The sequence below is a fragment of the Scyliorhinus torazame genome, chromosome 2 (assembly GCF_047496885.1).
Source record: "Scyliorhinus torazame isolate Kashiwa2021f chromosome 2, sScyTor2.1, whole genome shotgun sequence".
Lineage (NCBI taxonomy): Eukaryota > Metazoa > Chordata > Chondrichthyes > Carcharhiniformes > Scyliorhinidae > Scyliorhinus > Scyliorhinus torazame.
In genome coordinates, this window is record NC_092708.1 from 131,874,705 (window position 1) to 131,896,205 (window position 21,501).

The 21,501-nt window shown below is 40.7% G+C and overlaps 1 protein-coding gene across 4 annotated transcripts in view; it reads left to right on the forward strand.

Moving 5' to 3' along the window:
• osbpl6 (oxysterol binding protein-like 6) overlaps positions 1-21,183 on the forward strand; it is a 334,262-nt gene extending 313,079 nt beyond the window's left edge. For all 4 annotated transcript variants that reach the window (XM_072477126.1, XM_072477154.1, XM_072477136.1 and 1 more), the window contains 5 exons: positions 5,653-5,797; positions 7,644-7,788; positions 12,059-12,185; positions 16,901-17,023; positions 17,563-21,183. In XM_072477126.1, the coding sequence (XP_072333227.1) occupies positions 5,653-5,797; positions 7,644-7,788; positions 12,059-12,185; positions 16,901-17,023; positions 17,563-17,671 (649 nt within the window). In that variant the 3' untranslated portion in view covers positions 17,672-21,183. The remainder of the gene's footprint in view (positions 1-5,652; positions 5,798-7,643; positions 7,789-12,058; positions 12,186-16,900; positions 17,024-17,562) is intronic.
• The last annotated feature ends 318 nt before the right edge of the window (positions 21,184-21,501 follow it).

Sequence of the window (21,501 nt, forward strand, 5' to 3'; positions counted from 1 at the left end):
TCAATGCTATGAACTGGATTGTTTACATTGAATTTCACACTCCATTGCCTGCGAAAAACCATTTGATTGGCAGGTCAATGGAATTTCAAGGGCATAATCAGATAGTTTATTTTTATAGCTCTGCAGGGATCCATTAACTCGGGGTAACAGCTGTTTCCCTAACCTTAATTTGTTAATGTGTCTGCCTCTTTGTTCTCAATGCTTCCTGGAAAGAACAACCCAGAGGGCTGCCACTTCACTTTCTAGGAAGCAGGTGACCAGAAATGTATGCAGTACTCTTAGCTGCGATCTAACTAATGCTTTATACAGTTCCAGCATGACCTACCTGCATTTGTACTCTAGGCCTTGATCAGCTGAAATTATAAAAGCTTCTATAAGCATGTAGGAAGAAAGAGAGGAGTGAAAATAAACATTAGACTGAGATAGGAGAAATTGTAATGGGGAATTCGGAAATGGTAGAGACATTAAAAATATATTTTGTATGTCTTCACAGTAGAAGGCACAACAAAAATACCAAAAGTAGTGGTTAACCAAGGGGCTAATGTGAGTGAAAAACATAACATAATTAATGTCCGTAGAGGGAAAGTATTCAAACAACAAATGGGAGTAAAAGCTGACAAAACCACTAGGCCTAACAGTCTACACCCCAGAGTTCTAACAGACACTGCTGCAGATATTGTAGATGCACTGGTTGCAATCTTCCAAAACTACCTAAATTCTGCCAGTGGGTTGAAGTTGGCAAATGTAGCAGGGCCAATCCCGAAAGGAGGGAAAGAGTAAATGGGGAACCACAGACCAGTTAGCCTGACATCAGTTATCAAAAAAATGCTGCAATCAATTATTTGAAGGGGTGTTTGCAAGGCACTGAGAAAATCATAATGTGATTAGGTGTAGACAACATGACTTTATGAATGAGAAATTGAGTTTGATAAATTTATTAGACGTTGTAACGGATGTAACTAGCAGGGTAAATAAAGAAAAAGCAGTGAATGTAGCATATTTGGGTTTCCGAAAGGCATTTGACAGGGTGCCACATAAAAGATCTATTGCACACAATAAGGGTTCTTGGAGTTGGGGATGATATATTAATAAGTGTAGATAATTGATTAACAAACAGAAAGCAGAGATTTGGGATGAAAGCAGCATTGTAACTAGTGGGGTGCTGTAAGGATCAGTGCTGGGGCCATAGTCATTTGCAATTCATATTAATGACTTAGATGAAGGAACTCAAAGTAATGTCTTGTTGACAATATAGAGGTAGGTGGGAATGTTATCCATAAGCAGGATACAAAGAGGCTGCAAAGAGATATAGAGAGATTAAGTGAGTGGATAATAAGTTGTTGAATGGAGTCAAATGTGAGCAAATGTGAGGTTATTCACTATGGTAGGAAGGATAGAAAAATAGAATATCTTCTAAATGTTGAGCAACTTTTAAATATCAGTGTTCGGAGCGATTTACGTATTCTCATACAAGAGACCAAATTAACCTGCAGGTACAGCAAACAATTGGTATGTTGACCTTTATTACAAGGGGGTTAGAATACAAGATAAAGGAAGTCTTGGCTTTTCACAGTAACTTAATTGCTTTTCACAGTAACTTAATTGCAGTGTAAATATCATAGAATTTACAGTGCAGAAGGAGGCCATTCGGCCCATCAAGTCTGCACCGGCTCTTCGAAAGAGCACCTTACCCAAGCCCACACTCCCACCCTATCCCCATAACCCAGTAACCCCACCCAACACTAAGGGCAATTTTGGACACTAAGGGCAATTTATCATGGCCAATCCACCTAACCTGCACATCTTTGGACTGTGGGAGGAAACCGGAGCTCCCGGCGGAAACCCACACACACACTGGGAGAACGTGCAGACTCCACACAGACAGTGACCCAGCCGGGAATCGAACCTGGGACCCTGGAGCTGTGAAGCAATTGTGCTAACCACTATGCTACCATGCTGCCCTGAATGTAAGCTTACTTGTGACAATAAAGATTATTATTAATTGGCTTTGGTGAGACCACACGTGGAGTAATGTGTGCAGTTTTACTCTCCTTATCGAACAAAGAATGTGCATTAAATTGATCCGTGAGACGAGAGGGTGATCCTACAATGAGGTTGAGTAGAATGTACCCAGGACCTCTGGACTTCAGAAGAATGAGAGGTGATCTCAGTGAAAGGTATAAGATTCTGAGGTGTTTGATAGGATAGATTATGAGAAGCTGTTTCCAGTGGTTGGGTAGCCTAGTGTCATTATATAAACTGGAATAGCAATAGTGTAAAGGTCAGGGAAAGAGAAGAGTTTCTGAAGAGTGTTCAGGAGAATTTTCTCGATCAGTATGTTTCCAGTCCAATAAAGAATGAAGCATTGCCGGATCTGGGGAATGAGGTGGGTCAAGTGAATCAAATCTCAGTGGAGATATATTTAGGGAACTGTGATCAACATATCATAAGGTTTAGATTAGCCATGGAAATTGACTCAGAGCAATCGAATGTGAAAATACTTAATTGGAGGAGGACAAAGTTCAGTGGGTTGAGAACAGACCTGTGCTGGGTAAGTTGAAATGAAATATTGCCAGACAAAACTGTACAGAACAATGAACTGCCTTAAGAAGAGATGGTTCAGGTACAGATAAGGTACATTTCCAAAGGGGAGAAAAGTAGGGCAACCAAAATCCAGCGTTCCGGATGGCAGAAAAGATGGAGAGCAAGAGGAAAATGAAAAAGGGCGAATCTGTCAGATTTTATGTTGATAATACATTGAGGACCAGGCTGACTATAGAAAATTCAGAGGGACAATGGTAAAGGAAATGAGAGGCAAAGAGCCAGATCTTCTGACCTGTTCCTCTACTGTAAGTACTGAAGCTAAATAGGCAGGGAAGGACACAAGTGAAATGTGGAACTTGTTCAAGGAACAGGTGCTACGTGTCCTTGATATGTATGTCCCTGTCAGGCAGGGAAGAGATGGTCGAGTGAGGGAACCATGGTTGACAAGAGAGGTTGAATGTCTTGTTAAGAGGAAAAAGGTGACTTATGTAAGGCTGAGGAAACAAGGTTCAGACAGGGCATTGGAGGGATACAAGATAGCCAGGAGGGAACTGAAGAAAGGGATTAGGAGAGCTAAGAGAGGGCATGAACAATCTTTGGCGGGTAGGATCAAGGAAAACCCCAAGGCCTTTTACACATATGTGAGAAATATGAGAATGACTAGAGCGAGGGTAGGTCCGATCAAGGACAGTAGCGGGAGATTGTGTATTGAGTCTGAAGAGATAGGCGAGGTCTTGAATGAGTACTTTTCTTCTGTATTTACAAATGAGAGGGGCGATATTGTTGGAGAGGACAGTGTGAAACAGATTGGTAAGCTCGAGGAAATACTTGTTAGGAAGGAAGATGTGTTGGGCATTTTGAAAAACTTGAGGATAGACAAGTCCCCCGGGCCTGACGGGATATATCCAAGGATTCTATGGGAAGCAAGAGATGAAATTGCAGAGCCGTTGGCAATTATCTTTTCGTCCTCACTGTCAACAGGGGTGGTACCAGGGGATTGGAGAGTGGCGAATGTCGTGCCCCTGTTCAAAAAAGGAACTAGGGATAACCCTGGGAATTACAGGCCAGTTAGTCTTACTTCGGTGGTAGGCAAAGTAATGGAAAGGGTACTGAAGGATAGGATTTCTGAGCATCTGGAAAGACACTGCTTGATTAGGGATAGTCAGCACGGATTTGTGAGGGGTAGGTCTTGCCTTACAAATCTTATTGAATTCTTTGAGGAGGTGACCAAGCATGTGGATGAAGGTAAAGCAGTGGATGTAGTGTACATGGATTTTAGTAAGGCATTTGATAAAGTTCCCCATGGTAGGCTTCTGCACAAAGTAAGGAGGCATGGGATAGTGGGAAATTTGGCCAGTTGGATAACGAACTGGCTAACCGATAGAAGTCAGAGAGTGGTGGTGGATGGCAAATATTCAGCCTGGATCCCAGTTACCAGTGGTGTACCGCAGGGATCAGTTCTGGGTCCTCTGCTGTTTGTGATTTTCATTAATGACTTGAATGAGGGAGTTGAAGGGTGGGTCAGTAAATTTGCAGATGATACGAAGATTGGTGGAGTTGTGGATAGTAAGGAGGGCTGTTGTCGGCTGCAAAGAGACATAGATAGGATGCAGAGCTGGGCTGAGAAGTGGCAGATGGAGTTTAACCCTGAAAAGTGTGAGGTTGTCCATTTTGGAAGGACAAATATGAATGCGGAATACAGGGTTAACGGTAGAGTTCTTGGCATTGTGGAGGAGCAGAGAGACCTTGGGGTCTATGTTCATACATCTTTGAAAGTTGCCACTCAAGTGGATAGAGCTGTGAAGAAGGCCTATGGTGTGCTCGCGTTCATTAACAGAGGGATTGAATTTAAGAGCCGTGAGGTGATGATGCAGCTGTACAAAACTTTGGTAAGGCCACATTTGGAGTACTGTGTACAGTTCTGGTCGCCTCATTTTAGGAAGGATGTGCAAGCTCTGGAAAAGGTGCAAAGAAGATTTACCAGGATGTTGCCTGGAATGGAGAGTAGGTCTTACGAGGAAAGGTTGAGGGTGCTAGGCCTTTTCTCATTAGAGCGGAGAAGGATGAGGGGCGACTTGATAGAGGTTTATAAGATGATCAGGGGAATAGATAGAGTAGACAGTCAGAGACTTTTTCCCCAGGTGGAACACACCATTACAAGGGGACATAAATTTAAGGTGAAAGGTGGAAGATATAGGAGGGATATCAGAGGTAGGTTCTTTACCCAGAGAGTAGTGGGGGCATGGAATGCACTGCCTGTGGAAGTAGTTGAGTCGGAAACATTAGTGACCTTCAAGCAGCTGTTGGATAGGTACATGGATTACGGGAAAATGATATAGTGTAGATTTATTTGTTCTTAAGGGCAGCACGGTAGCATTGTGGATAGCACAATTGCTTCACAGATCCATGGTCCCAGGTTCGATTCCGGCTTGGGTCATTGTCTGTGCGGAGTCTGCACGTCCTCCCCGTGTCTGCGTGGGTTTCCTCCGGGTGCTCCGGTTTCCTCCCACAGTCCAAAGATGTGCGGGTTAGGTGAATTGGCCAATGATAAATTGCCCTTAATGTCCAAATTGCCCTTGGTGTTGGGTGGAGGTGTTGAGTTTGGGTAGGGTGCTCTTTCCAAGAGCTGGTGCAGACTCAGGGGGCCGAATGGCCTCCTTCTGCACTGTAGATTCAATGATAATCTATGATTAATCTAGGACAAAGGTTCGGCACAACATCGTGGGCCGAAGGGCCTGTTCTGTGCTGTATTTTCTATGTTCTATGTTCTATGTCTACCTTTTCCTTACTTTCATTGAAAGCATTACCAGATTTTCACAGAAACTTCATTGCATTGTTAGTGTAAGCCTACTTGTGACACTAATAAAGATTATTATCATCAGAGGCACATTCATTTGATTACCTTTGTTCTCTCAATGTAATTGTAAAAGCTTTTGCAATGAATTTGATATCCCTTGCACCTTTCTTTTCATACTCCCTTTTTATGGTGTTTACTATTTTATTTGTCACCTTAATCAGATGAAATAGGAAAATACATCTGTATTATATTTCTTCATGTCTTTGTGACCAGCTAAATGCTAATTGCAGAATTATTACTTGATATTTTAGATACGGTGATCATTTTGAATGGAACAAAGTTACCACCTGTATACACAACATCCTTAGTGGGCGCCGTTGGATAGAACACTATGGGGAAATCACTGTTAGAAACACAAAGAACAATGCATGCATTTGCAAACTGACCTTCATTAAGGTAAAAAAGATACATTTCCATTAGTATAAAAAGACTATTCTTCATTCTATGCATAAAATGGTGTGTAATTCTTTGGAACTTGTCTGAGAAAATGTTTTTCGAGCGTGCCTTTTATCCATAACTATTTCATTTCGATCTATTGCATAATAACATTAAATTTCAGGGATGATAGCGTTTGGGTTTGTTATTAGAAATGCTTTGCTTGGCCTATGCATTGTCTGAGGCTGCATCATGCTGTGATATTCATTCACTACTGGTGTAATATGACACATTCTGCGCACTAAGGAAGGAATATTGGAAAATGATTAGGTAGGAGAGGACTAAATAGAGCTAACTGCGGAAGCACAACCACTGTATAATTATGGCATCTTAATACATTTTCCTGCAGGCTTTTTTTCTTTGCGTATCCAATGTGTTCTAGTCAATACTGGCTTCCTTCATCCTCTTCTTCCCTTTTCTCTCCATATCATTTGTATAAAAAAAAGACTGCTCCTCAATTTGATCCAACTTATTTATAGTGCATTTAAGAATAGTGCTTCAACATTAGAATTATTGACATTTTCAGCCCACGATCACTATCGAGAGAACAGCGACATGGACGGAAAATCCGGACAGAATCGGGAAGCTCTCCAGAGAGATCGTGTTTCCCAATTTTCCCCACCCCTCGTTGGCAACGTCACAAGGTTCACGCCCACAAAGGACAGGAACCTAATTCGAATGGATTATAATAAATGATATTATTAATGGGTCTCCACAACCATATGATCCCCCTCACAAAGTATTCATACACACGTCGCCGAGGTTTACAACAGCTTTGTAAAAACGAGAGTCGGGAGGATCCTTCCGGGGCGCAACAGTAAGTATAGCCCCGGGGAGGAGGGCACTGCCCCAGGGCACAGGTTGACACTGAGGGTTGCCAGTGGTACCCTATGCTGGGGGTAGTGCTAGGGATGTGCTTCATGGGAACCCCATTGGTTGGGGGGGAAAGTTTCCAATAATGTGTGGTGTGGGGTTCCATAAACATGTGATGGGGAGAGGTGGAGAGCAGGCCATGAGGCGGAAACCTGCAGGCATTGGTGGGGGGGGGGACGCCTGCGATACTCCCGCCGGGCTGGAGAGGAGGAGCCCCAGATACCTCCATGGTGGGAGCTGGGGACTGTTCAGTTTCAGTTATCATCTTTAAATGGCACACCGATCTCTATGGAACCGGGTGCCAGCTGAATCAGGCATTTCCCCGCCAGAGTAAACCACAGCCACTCATTTTTTTTCTTTAAAGAGGCTCCGGATCTGGAGTGAAAACTGGTCTGTGTGACTGGATAGCTACATGCCAGTTTTCAGTCTGAACCTGATTGAGAAAATATAAGGTTCTGCCCACATTGTGCACCATTAACTCAAACATGTTTGAAGCACGTTACATATTTAATACATTTCTCTTTGCAGTAGCAAAAATAGACTTAAATATGTAGTTGTAGAAGAAAAATGATTGCCTTATGAAAAAATGAAAATGAAAATCGCTTATTGTCACAAGTAGGCTTCAAATGAAGTTACTGTGAAAAGCCCCTAGTCGCCGCATTCCGGCACCTGTTCGAGGAGGCTGGTACGGGAATTGAACCGTGCTGCTGGCCTGCCTTGGTCTGCTTTAAAAGCCAGCTATTTAGCCCATTGTGCTAAACCAGCCCCTAAATGAAGTTACTGTGAAAAGCCCCTCGTCGCCACATTCTGGTGCCTGTTCGGGGAGGCCCAGTGCTAAACCAGCCCCATTATTTCAAAAATAGAACATCATGAATATTAAATGAATCAATATTGGGTTATTAAATAATCATATTTCTTCCCTTTATTTGCAAAGGGAAGTTACTGGAGCTCAAACGTAAATGAGGTCCAAGGACTTGTGATGGATCAGGAAGGGAAGATAGTACGTCGACTGTTTGGCAAGTGGCACGAAGGGCTGTATTGTGGAGTTGCACCCTCTGCCAAATGCACATGGAGACCAGGTGAATTCACTGATGAGTGATATATCATAGTGCAACTTTTGAGTTCAATATATAGAGTGTGTCAATAAAATTAGTGATGCAAAGGGCTGCCATTCAGAGCAACAACATGATGGACCCTATTTTGAGACCCCCATCACCACCTCCTCATTGCCATTAGCATTTTCAATTATTGTTTCAATATGTAGATCAAATTTCCACAGAAACCACTTAAATCCTTGGGTATTTTGTGATTTAGGACACCTTTGTTTTTTAAAAAATAAAGTAAATTTCTGTTGTGAAAATGATAAAACTGAAAGGATTGTCAAAACAAAGTAACTTTTAACCTAACCCAAACAGTGTGAATCGAGCAGGTTCTGACTGGATTCTTGTTTTACAACCCAGCTAAACTCAACGATGTGTAAAATTTGGGTGGTTTGGGAAATGGGTGTCTGACCCTGTTCCCATTGGACATATTAAGTACAATTTCATCCAAATTATCTGATCCTTTTGGCACCATATGACTATGCATATATATCTTCCTCACTATTGACTTGTAGCACACTTTCTGTTGCGGTACACTCCACTTCATGAGAGTTTCTGTTAAGTAAATAGAAATGATTATTTTATGTGCACTTGTCTGTTTTCCTGTGCATAGACCATAGAATATACAGTGCAGAAGGAGGTCATTCAGCCCACCGAGTCTGCACCGACCCACTTAAGCCCTCACTTCCACCCTATTACTGGAACCCAAGAACCTCTCATAACCGTTTTGGACACTAAGGGCAATTTATCATGGCCAATCCACCTAACCTGCCCGTTTTTGGACTGTGGGAGGAAACCGGATCACCTGGAGGAAACCCACGTAGACACGGGGAGAACGTGCAGACTCCGCACAGACAGTGACCCAGCAGGGAATCGAAACTGGGACCCTGGTGCTGTGAAGCCACAGTGCTAGCCACTTGTGCTACCATGCGATTAGTTATGTTGCATTGGCAGATAAGCTGTTTTATGTGAATCCAATAAACCCTAAAAGCAACTGTACTTTTTGTTCCTGGCAGAGTCAAAGATGTTTCTCTCTCTGCCAGAGTATCTCTCAAAGGGGTTTCACTCCATACCACTTAATCCTGTATGACAGGGTATCACTTCTGTTCTCCTTTAAATTGTTCCTGTGCACAGTGGGGAGGGAAAGAGGCATGGCAGGGTATGATGTACTGTTTCTGGGAGTGGAATATTTTTGAAGCCATGTTTGTAGTCTGCCTTTGTTTTAATACATTAATTGTGTGATAAGCGTTATCTGTGAGGTACTTGGAATTAGCAAGGAACTGACATGTTGGCTGTATTAGAACTATTTTTGGTGGATGGCGAGGTGAAAATTGAAATTCGGGAAAAGGTTTTGCATAATACTGTAGTGATATCATAGTTGTGTTGTAATTCACTGACTGACCACTAGGAGTCCCATTAGTATATGAGTGAATGTTAGAGCCAGATGACCCCTCAGACTGGCTGGAGGAAGCTGGAGAGAGGTTGCTTGATCTTACTGTTATTCATCTGTTTTGTATATAGTTTACCCACAGTTAATGTTAATAAATCGTTTATAGCTTTAGCTACAAGTGTTCTTGTAATATAAATCAGGCCATCCAACAAGAACATTACAAATATGACAGTTGAATAGCAGTTAGAACATAGAATGAGAAGGGAAGCATATCTACACTGCAGATACATGTCTGAGATGTGTAACTTCAGTTTGAGTTTACATTGATAGGCAACTGGTTGGCTGCAACTTGAGCTGTCCGGTCCAGGAAAGAGCTTGGAGTACTGTGCACAGTTTTGTCTCCATATTTAAAGTGAAATGAAATGAAATGAAAATCGCTTATTGTCACAAGTAGGCTTCAAATGAAGTTACTGTGAAAAGCCCCTAGTCGCCACATTCCGGCACCTGTTCGGGGAGGCTGTTACGGGAATCGAACCGTGCTGCTGGCCTGCCTTGGTCTGCTTTCAAAGCCAGTGATTTAGCCCTGTGCTAAACAGCCCCTTAGGATATATTTGGCTTCGAGGCTGTACAGCAAAGGTTCACAAAACTGGTGTCTTGAGATGAGAGGAGTGCTCTACAATAGGAAGCTTTTTCTACAATGTGAGGCTGATTCATTTGAGTCTGTGTTCTCTGGAGTTTAGAAGAATGAGAGGTGATTTCATTGAAATGTACAAGTTTCTGACGAGGCTTCACAGGGTAGACACCGAGGTTGTTCCCCCTGGCTGGGGAATATAGACAGCCTCAGGATTAGGGGGGGGGGGGGGTTGATCATTTAGGGTGCTCCATCATGGAGTTTATTCAAGTCTGAGACTGATAGATTATTGATCTCTCAAGAACTCAAGTGAAAGTGGAGTTGAGGCAGAAGATCTGTGCGAAATGGCAAAGCAGACTCTAGGAACCATATGGTTTCCTCTGCTTCTATTTCTTATGCCACTTAGATAAACACTTGTGCCTCCTCAGTCTACATTTTCGAAATGTAGATGTTTACAGATGTGGACAAAATTTAATGGTTGCAGCAGAGGCCTATTTATCAGCTGGAAAACCGGGGGCAATCCCGCCAAGGCAATTTTCAAGAGGCACAATGGGGTCCCTTCTGTGCAGAGCTTCTGCCGTTGGACTTCCTGGCTCTTGTGAGGGGAATTTTTCCCAGAGATTCCAGTGTGAGATGGATATTCCTGACTGGCCAGCAATTTTCCAGTAGCAGCAACACCACGGGGAGCAGTGGCCACTGCTGGTAATGCAGTACGGCCTAAGCAGAGGATTGGTAATGGAGCCCCAGGAATAAGGTGAATAGGACGGGTTCACCAAGGCCATAGAGGGAGGCCCCTGTGGGCGAGCAGGAGGGGAGAGGATTGATTTGAAGGTCAGAGGAGTGTCTTATTCCCTCCCCCTTAATTTCTGCCAGCAGTGCCTCCATGGAGCACAGGTGCCCAGCAAAGTGGGATGTCCCCTACAAGGTCTAACCTCCAGGATATTCCTGGCAGTAGGCCCACGTGACATGACCTCCACTGTCGCTGGTTAAATACAACAGAAGTAGGATGAGGCCCTTAAGTGGCCACTTAAGAGCCTCAATTGCCTCCAGCTGAGAAGGCCATCCCTGAGCCTTCCTGTCTTGGACGTAATCGGAGGGAGGCAGGATCTCCACCCTCCACCTTCCTGCCCAATCATTATTTTAAAATGTTCTCTTGACCTCTTTATATGAGAGGTTTGACAAAAGCAATGTGTCATCTTTACATACAATGCAACCTTTCTCCTCCAGGGAATTGGGTTGCTGAGTTTGGCCGTTCCCTGATTCTGAATTAAGTTTAGCATCTATTCAAAACAGAAATTGCTTCATGATGGTGGCCACCCTGCAGTATAAATACATCCTTGATAAGAAAGAAGAAAATCTACCAACAGATCAGCATGAATAGTAGGCACAGCATACATGACACACAGTGATGTAAATATATTATCGCTGTAGTCCCCCATTTACTGAATAACTTTAGATATTTGTTCTGCAATATAAATGTTTCATTTTGTTCAGAATATTTATTTTATGTTTTGTCAGCCTAAACTGATGTTGGTTATGTAAATGGGCAGCACGGTAGCACAGTGGTTAGCACAGTTGCTTCACAGCTCCAGGGTCCCAGGTTCGATTCCTGGCTTGGGTCGCTGTCTGTGTGGAGTCTGCGCATTCTCCCCATGTCTGCGTGGGTTTCCTCCGGGTGCTCCGGTTTCCTCCCACAGTCCAAAGATGTGCAAATTAGGTGGATTGACCATGCTAAATTGCCCTTAGTGTCCAAAAAGGTTAGGTGGGGTTACAGGGATAGTGTCCAAAAAGGTTAGGTGGGGTTACAGGGATAGGGTGGAAGCGTGGGATTAAGTAGGGTGCTCTTTCCAAGAGCCGGTGCAGACTCGATGGGCAGAATGGCCTCCTTCTGCACTGTAAATTCTATGATAAGTCAACATTTTGTCAGGAATAAAATATGTAAGTTTTATTTAAAGTTACACAAAACATTTTGCTTAGTTTAACAAATGAATTGTTGAACTGTGGCAAGTGAATGGTAAATTGGATACCAACCTTTTACAGCTGCAAAATCTTTATTCCTGATGATTTATGATCTATTTAGTTCTGCATAACAGATAATGGATCAGGTTAAATATTTAGGTCTTCAGTAATTTAGTTGTAATGAAGATAACGTGATGTCTGTGTATTTGAATGCCAAAGACGTTAAGGTACATTTATTTTAGTATATTAACATTTGTTTAACTCCACAGGCTCCATGCCGACAGACAGTGAGATGTATTATGGTTTCACAAGATTTGCTATTGAGCTGAATGAATTGGATCCCGTTTTGAAAGAGTTTCTCCCATCAACAGATGCAAGATTTAGGCCAGATCAGAGGTAAAAAGGATTAAATATACCACTTTCAGAGTAAACAATATCAGAACACAAGTTCTGGTTGATGACCCCCAGATTCTGAAATGCTCCCAGTGTGTTGGAAGGTAACAAAGGAAGGAGAAGGGGAACACAGAACTACAGGCCAGTTGGCCTAACATCAGTCATCTGGAAAATGCTGCAACTCATTAGAAAGCAAGAGGTAAAGGGGCAATTAGAAAATCATAATGTGATAAGGCAGCATCAACAAGCTTTTATCAGTGAGAGACCAGGTTTGGCAAATTTATTAGAGTTATTTGAGGGTGAAACTAGCAGGGCAGATAAAGTAAAACCAATGGATGTTGTTTATTTGGATTTTCAAAATGCATTTGGCAAGGTGCCACATAAAAGGTCGCTGCAAAGGATAAGGAGTTGTTAAGGTATATTAACATGGACAGAGGATTGATTGGGTAAGGACAGACAGTGATTTTCAGGTTGGTAGCTGTTATGAGGGAGGTGCAGGAAGGATCAGTGCTGGGGCCTCAGCAATAATAATCTATATGAATGACTTTGATGAAAGAACCAAGTATAATGTATTTAAGTTCGCTGATGACACAAAACTGGATGAAAAAATAAGCTGTGAGGACACAAACTTACTACGTCCCACTCTGCAAAGTGATCTCTGTCCATACATCAGTTTTGAAATCATAGAATAGAATCCCTACAGTGCAGGAGGCCATTCAGCCCATTGAGTCTGCACGGAACCTCTGAAAGGACCCCACCTAGGCCCCGCCCCATTCCCTTAACCTCACCTAACCTTTTTTTTACACTAAGGGCAATTTAGCATGGCCAATTCACCTAACCTGACCATCTTTGGACGGTGGAAGGAAACTGGAGCACCCGGAAGAGACCCATGCAGGCACTGGGAGAATGAGCAAACTTCACACAATCACCCAGCACAGAAGGAAGACAATTCAGCCTGAGCCAAGTGCAGGGATAATTTATCTAGTCCCACTCCCATGCCCTTTTCCAGTAGCCTTTCAAATTCTTTCCCTTCAGGTGCTTCAGCAGTTTGGTTTTGAAAGCTCTGATTTAACCTGCTTCCACTATGTTTTGAGGCAGTACATTCCAGATTGTAACTACTCGCAGTAGGAAATGTTTTTCTTTACGTCACCCTTTTTCTTTTGCCAATTACTTTAAATGTCTGTCCTCTGATTCCTGACCCTCCTGCTGATGGGAAGTTTCTCTCTTACATACTCTGTCTCAATCCTTCACGATCGTTCACGTATTTATTGAATCTCCTCTCAATCTTCTTCTATAAGCAGGGCAATCCCAGTTTCGCCAATCTTATGCTGGTTTAACAAAGTGAGCTAGACAACTGGTTTGTGATGCAGAACAAGGCCAGCAGCGCGGGTTCAATTTCCATACCAGCTTACCCGAACAGGTGCCGGAATGTGGCGACTGGGGGATTTTCACAGTGACTTCATTGCAGTGTTGGTGTAAGCCTACTTGTGACAATAAACGGTTATTATTATAATAACCAAGCCCCTCATCTCTGTAACAATTCTCATTATCTTTTCTGATCTTCCTCTTTAAAAACTTTGCACTCTTCCTAAAGTGCAGTGGCCAAAATTGGACACAGTATTCCAGTTAAGGTCAAACAAGTGCTTTCTAAAGGTTCATCGTAACTTTCTTGCTTTTGTACTCTCTATGCCTTAATTAATAAATTCTAGGATCTTTTATGCCTTTTTAACTGCTTTCTGAACTAGCCACCTTCCAATGAATTGTCTTTCGCTTCTCGCATCCCCTTTCGAATTAAACCTTTTATTTTGTACTGTTCTTGTTGCTTCTACCAAAATGTATCTATTTGCATTTCTGTGCACTAAATTTTATCTGCCACATGCTTGCCTGTTCCACCAGCCTATCTATATCCTCTTAAGTCTGTAACTACACTCTTCACAGTACACTGTACATGCATGTTTTGTGTCATCTGCAAATTTTTGAAATTGTGCCATCTACACCCAAGTCAATGTGATTATTGTATATCAAGAAATGAAGTGGTCCTGACCAAGAAACAGCCATTTCCCATTAATGTCTCTTTCCCTGCCACTCATCCAATTTTGTATTGCTGCCACTGTCACTATTTTGATTTCAACTTTGCTGATAAGCCTGTTATTGTAAGACTTTATCAAATTCCTTTTGGAAGTCCATAGACACATTAACTGCATTACCTTCATCTGCCTTCTCTGCTACTTAATCAAAAACCTGGTTTAGCTAAGTGGGCTAGACAGTGTTGTGCTATGCTGCTTCGTGTAGCATAAGCTGCTTCCTTGATGTATGCTTTGACAAAGGAAGCTCCAGACTATGAAATGAGTTCAACTTGTTTATTGAACTATTAACACAGTTCTTAAATGAGTTTGACTCTCTGCTAATCTAGCTGTAGTAACTCAGTCTATCTTTACAAGCCTGCTCTAAGCCACGTGTTGGGGTGTGATGCTGATGATCAACCCTGATGTACTCTCTAGATGTCTGTCTGTGGAAAGAGGCAGAGCATGTGTGCCCTGTTCTTTTCTATGGGTTGTGAAGTGCCCCCTTGTGGTAATGTCACCTCTGGGTCTCCTGATTACCCATTGGTTGTGTCCTGTTGTAATGACCCATTGGCTGTATGTCTGCATGTCATGACATCTCTGGTGCTCCCTCTAGTGGTTACTTAGTTGTAGTGTATTTACATTATCCCCTTGTGTATATACAGTGATACATATCACCACAGACAGCTGGTTTGTGATGCAGAACAAGGCCAACAGCGCAAGTTCTATTCCCGTACCAGCTTACCCGAACAGGCGCTGGAATGTGGCAACTAGGGGCTTTTCACAGTAACTTCATACTTGTGACAATAAAAGATTATTATTAAAACCAAGGCCGGAATTGAACACGAGTCCCTGGCGCTGTGAATCAGGAGTGCTAATCACTGTGCCACCTTGCTGCCCCAAATATTTTGACTTAATCTATAAATCCCTCTGTCGTTGTCCTACCACACTCTGCAGTCTCTTGGGCTGACATCCCCTCCATTGGCCTCTATCTTCGCTCTTTTGTGCATTTCCCATCCACTGAAGAACTTTCAACTGTCTCAGACCCTCTAGATCTTTCTCTCTAAACACCTGCACTTCTCTCTTTTTCCATCTGCCTTTAAAAGTCTCCTTAATTTCCATCTCTATAATCTTCTGCCACTTCTCGTAACTCCCCCATTATTTTCCTCCCCTATAAAACACATTGTCGGTATTCTATGCTAAAGGTTCTGTGTCAAGGCAAGTAGTTGCTGAAAGAAACATCACCTTAGAAAAGTTGCATGTTTTACAGCCAACATGGTTATTCTTGTTTTTGTCAGAAAACACAGAAGCCAACTTTGACAACAATGTCTCAGAAATTGCAATGCGAGGAATGACCAACTATTGTTTTTTGGTGGTACTGTGATAAATATGGAGCCAGGACACTGAGAATCTTTTTTCTATTCTTCGAATAGTGACATAAAGGCCCAGATCATACAGTCTCCAGATCATCAGAGACCAGGTGAACCCCAAGAAGCATATCAGTACCCCTCAGAAGTCCTACTGCACTGATTCCGTGGGAATTGTCCGGGAAGTTTTATCTTCCGACGGGCAATTTCCCTGCTCCGTGGGGCATTCTGAAAACGTTTCCAACTCCGAGCTTGAGCCGAAGACATTGGACAGTTCGGACTTACTTTGTTGGATAGTTTGCCCAGGAAATATTAGACCGAAGAATCCTAGTCTAACTCCTGGGTAAATATATAACTCCCACTGCCCACACGACTCCCCCCCCCCCCCCCCCAACCCTCTACTCCTTCCCAACATGACTGGCTCCCACTACCCGATTACCTCCCTGAAATTCACCCAACCCGACCTGACTGGCCCCCATCACCAAGTAACCCTACCTGTCCTCCTGACCCCCCCCCCCACCCGTTCCAACCCAATTAGGCCTTAACCTGACAACGCCTCCTGAGCTGACTATCCCTCATGACCCACCTGTCATCACTCATCCATATTATTCACTCACTCACCCATTCATTAACATTCACACTGGACATTTAACTTTACCTTACGGCAGCTAGTGCTGTAAAAAAGAGAACGTGGCTTCTGCGTTGATTCTCTTTGCTGCTCTCTGTGAAGATTCCTGCACTGAAAGAATTCCTCTGCATCTTAGATCGAAAGTCGGAGCATTTCCAACATACGCAGCTGAGTGGATAGCTTTCTGTCTGATCAGTGTTGGACACGTGTGTTCCGACTTTGGGCAATTTTTGGTCAAAATCTTTCATGTTCACATGAGTAAGCAGGTAGAATCTCAGTTTATTACTTCATATACAAGAGGGGACCCTCTTTTAATACTGCAGTGATTATGTAAAATAGATTAGATTATGTACTTAAATTCCTTAGAGTTGGCTTGAACAATGACAAGGGTGCTACCACTGAGATGAGGCTGATTTTCAACATATCATTCTTGCTGAAATTCATAAAAATGTAAATAACCAGCGTAGATTTGTTCACCTGGTGTTATTATCCAGAGAGAATGCCGCATACAAACTGGCTCCCCGTGTGCCTTTGTACTATTTCTTCACGCATATTCCCAACAAGACATTAGAGAAATTGAATTTTATCCTAAAACGAAATCCCAGCCATCAACTAATTCAAACTCAGAAGCAATACTGAGTTTGTATCTTTCCTCATCAGATACTTGGAAGAAGGAAATATTGAAGCTGCTGCAGCTGAGAAGTGCAGAATAGAAGAATTGCAAAGGGAACGAAGAAGATTTATGGAAGAAAACAACACAATTTATCAACCACGATTTTTTAAGTGAGTGCTGAAGGTGTTAGTCTTTTTGTTAGGTGCATCATCTATTACACTTGCAGAGAAACATATATAGAAAAATAGCAGGAGGCCATTCAGCCCATCGAGCCTGCACAACTATTCATTATGATCATGGCTGATAATCAAATTCAAAACCCTGATCCCGCCTTTTCCCCCCCCTATCCCTTGTTCCCTTCATACCCAAAAACTATAGCAAATTCCTTCTTGAAATTACACAATATTTTGGCCTAAACTACTTTTTGTGATAGTGAATCCCAGATTCACCATTCTTCTGGGTGAAGAAATTTCTCCTCACCTCAGTCTCCTCCCCCCCCCTTATCCTCAAACTATGAACACCCCTAGTTCTGGACTCTCCCAACATCGGGAACATTCTTTCTGAATCTACCCTGTCTAATCCAAGGAATTGAATTAGGAACCAGGAAGAATCTGTAGAAACTAATTTGTGGGGGTCTTTAGCTCATGATCACCTATCATGATTTTGTACTATATTCTTTTAACAAAATGTTCCATAATTCATTTTGCAGGAAAGTTTATGAAGGTAATCAAAGAGAATCCTGGATGAGCAATGGTAACTACTGGGAGTTACGGAAGGATCCAGGGTTTAGTAAATTAGAACGCTTAACACTCTGGTAACTGAATTTGAAGAAATGAAAATATTCTTCATAGAAAAGAAATTAACTATGCATAAGTTATTATTGCTATTATAAATCTTACTGTGTTCTCGTGGTTTTGCTGGTCATATACTAGGTGTGTCTGTTTAATTACAGACATAATTATAAATATAGGCCGTGACCCAAACACTGGTTTAGAAATTTGTTTTCCACTAAAGCTGTGAATTTTTGGTAAACCAAAAGTGTAATTTAAAGTGAATGCACAATAAGGATGGCTGTTTGACAGTCACATATTTATGAAAATAATATACTCCTAATGAAGCATTAATAACTATCATGGCTTTTTGCTAAAATGTTTCATCATTCATTTCATGCCTTAAAATAGTAAATACCTTCGGCAAACATGGTTTTTATTCTGGAAATCTACATAAGGTCAACTCATTTTTCAAATAACGCATCATATCAAAGATTAATGTGCCTAGAGTACAAGACCATAATTAGGTTGAAATTCACTCACGTTTATGAATGTGGTCTCATTCAGCATTCATAACTACTTTCTTCCACCATTCAAGATGGGCTTTGTTTTCATTTGGCTTCCCATTTATGTTTTGTGTCACAATTTTAAAGTTTATATAAAATATATATTTAGCAGTAATATTTATACACTGGTGTGTAAAAAGTTCTACATCCGTTATTATCGGTCTTGCTGGTGCAAACAAGAAACTGTGTTAACAAGCAACACATTTAAGTAGAATTCAGTTTCAGTAAGTAGTTTACAGACATGTGTATGCCCTTTCAGTCTGGTAGATATAAGCAATGGTATGGCAATAGAAACCCGTTACTTGATCCCATTTAAAGGTAATGCTAATTTAAAGAAAAAAGATATATCAATCAAGCCAATCCCCAGTCAGTTCACTTTTTAGACAACCAGCTGATAAACAGAATGTGTTGCTGAGTACACAGTCTAAGAGGTATTTCTCATTTATTAGTGATATTTAAACTGAATGTGTTCATACAACCACATGTATTTAAAGTTTGTTTAAATATTTACCAGATTTCTATTTGATGACTCTTTTAAGTGGTGTAACCATTAGCATTTTACTAGAAGTAATTAACTCTATCCCATCATATTGGATTCCAACCGCCTTCAGTGAAACATAGCAGCTGTACCATGTATTAAGATATGTAAAATGCACATGCGCAGCTGCCCGCAACTAAACTCAATGCAAGTTTTCTAATGCATTATGTAAAATTCATGAACATAGCCTTGTCAATTTTGAAATGCAACACAACTGCACAAGAAAATGTAGACTTTTTTTTATTTTTGAGACATCATAGCCAACTAGCTGAGTAATTAAATAACACATATAATCTATATATGACAGAATAATACAAAATCATGCTGTCAGCATTTGTTTAATTCCCCCAAAAAAGTTACCAAAATGACCACCAGATAATATGTAAACAAAACATTTTATTTCAGTTATTAATGCATTGGACAGGATGTGGATTTTATATCTTGTTGATTAAGTTAATTAAGCAACTAGGTATGTGCGGTTAACTGAGAGTCAAGAAACACATTGCTACGGGCTTCATTTTACAGCTTTATGTGCAGTTAACTGAGAGTCAAGAAACACATTGCTATGGGCTTCATTCTGCAGCCAATCTGATAGATCTCAAAAACTTTAAGATCACTTCATTCGATCCGATTTACTATTCAGTACTGTTATCATTTTTCCAGTTAGCAACAATTGACAAGTGGAAACAATTTGGAACCATTTTTTCTTTTCAAAGGAATGTTAGAATCAAGCATTTAGACTAAATGGTGTGCTTAGTTTTTGTTTTTTCAGTTAACATTGTGAGGAATATTGAATGAATGACAAGGTCTTAAAATATATCAATTCTACAGTTGTTTCACTATAAGCTAATAAAATAATTTTGTTATCTTACCTCCTGAGCTCATTAGGAAAGTATGAAGAAAATTACTTTTTTATTAGTGAACATAAGTGTAGCTCACACTTTACTATTGTGAACCGCTGGGTTCAGACATAGATATAAAAATCCATACATAAAGTGCTTAAGATATTGGTTAACTTTTCTAAATTGTCATAAAACAAGATATTAGACATTGCACTATATTGTTTACTTTTCATATCAGATTTCAGATCTTGTTACAGATGTATTTTCAAATAAATGCATCTTGTACGAAGCAAATGTGGGATTAAGAATGTAAATACTGTGAAGTTTTACCAATATATTTCCATAGTAAAAACCTTTTTAATATTCTGAGTTATTAGACTTGCATTGTGTGAATAAATTAATATTAAACAATAACAGTAACATGATTATTAATGTTGCTGTTGTACTGAATTATCCATTATCTCTGAATAATGAGTCTGTAATTGTAACATATCTATAAAGCTCTCTTTTTCCCTTGGTACTCTACCATTGAAATTATTTAATATTAATTCATCTTCATACTGTTACTTGTCCTCGGTAGCTAAATAAGCACTTAATACATTAATTATTCTAGTACATCCATTTCTTCTGTTTCATTCTTAACATTTTTGATCAGTAATTTTACTCGAGTGCCTTAAGGTCCAATTGCTGAAAAATTAAATCTCTTGAAGTATAGTCCTTAGGCCAAAATTGGGATGTCAATTTAGTGTATGGGATTTTAAGTGTCATTGGTTTCTATTTAGAAAAAACTTTTTCCATTAAATAGATTTTCTAAAAAATTAACTCCAAAAGAAAAAACGTCCTCCTATCCCGGTCATTTAAAAAATATTTCTTGTTATATCTTTGCCAAACAGCAAGTAGCATTAGTTATCCTTGAAAAGGAAACTGCAATCCACTAAGTTTGGTTATCTGTATAAGGAGATGGATGACTAAGATGTCCATTGCATGTTCATACTTCTGTACATTACATGTGGATATTAATGTAGTGTAGCTATATTTCCCAATAACTGGAATATTTATTCCATTCCCCAATTATTTAATCAATTTTCATTCCATCCTTTTGCCACCCTATCCTTATGACTGGAATTCATCTTTGGGAATTACAAAACATTAAAAAGGGAAATATCTTTCGTACTGAAGCATTGGGCTTTGCAGAACAAAGTGACTTGCTTTGTACCTGTATTATATATTTCCACAGGTGTCTACTTTTCTGTATTTTCAGGCTGTGCCTGACTTAAATAGATGATAAATTTTAATATGTTTGTTTGGAGAGAACTCCACACTGCAGTGTCTGTTGCAATGTAAATTAAGTTGCATGTGCAAGTATAAATTAGCCTGCCAGTGAATGTTACAAATGCCTTACCAAAAGGTCTGTAGTGATTTATTGTCTTGAAAGACTGAAATGAACTGACTGGTGCTAAACCTGACAGTGATGCTTAAATAGGTTACTGAAGTGCATATTATAAAGGGGTCCCTGAAGAAGTGCAATTGTTAATTAATGCATATATGTACTTATATTCTGTACGCTGCTGCTATCTGTGCTTGTTCTAATAAAATTGTATGGCACCATTGGAACTATGGATTGTTTTTCCTTCAGTCTTGAGCTCTTTGGTTAGTGGCAGCCAAAGGTTTTCTCTGAGAAATAGAAAATCAATTCCTACTAAACTTTAGGAGATGTAAGCTGTATGCAAAGTAGTAGAAGTGCAGCATAAGAAGGTAAAAACAAGAAATAGTAATTCGGCCGATGGTCCTCTTATTTAATTCAATTGGGATCTTTCATCTTTGAGTCCCTTTAGGCTCTGTTGAATCAAAAATAGTTTTTTCAGTAATAGATATCCTCCAAGTTAATTATTAAGTGAAATATAATTACTAAGGTGCTGGCATTTGTTAATT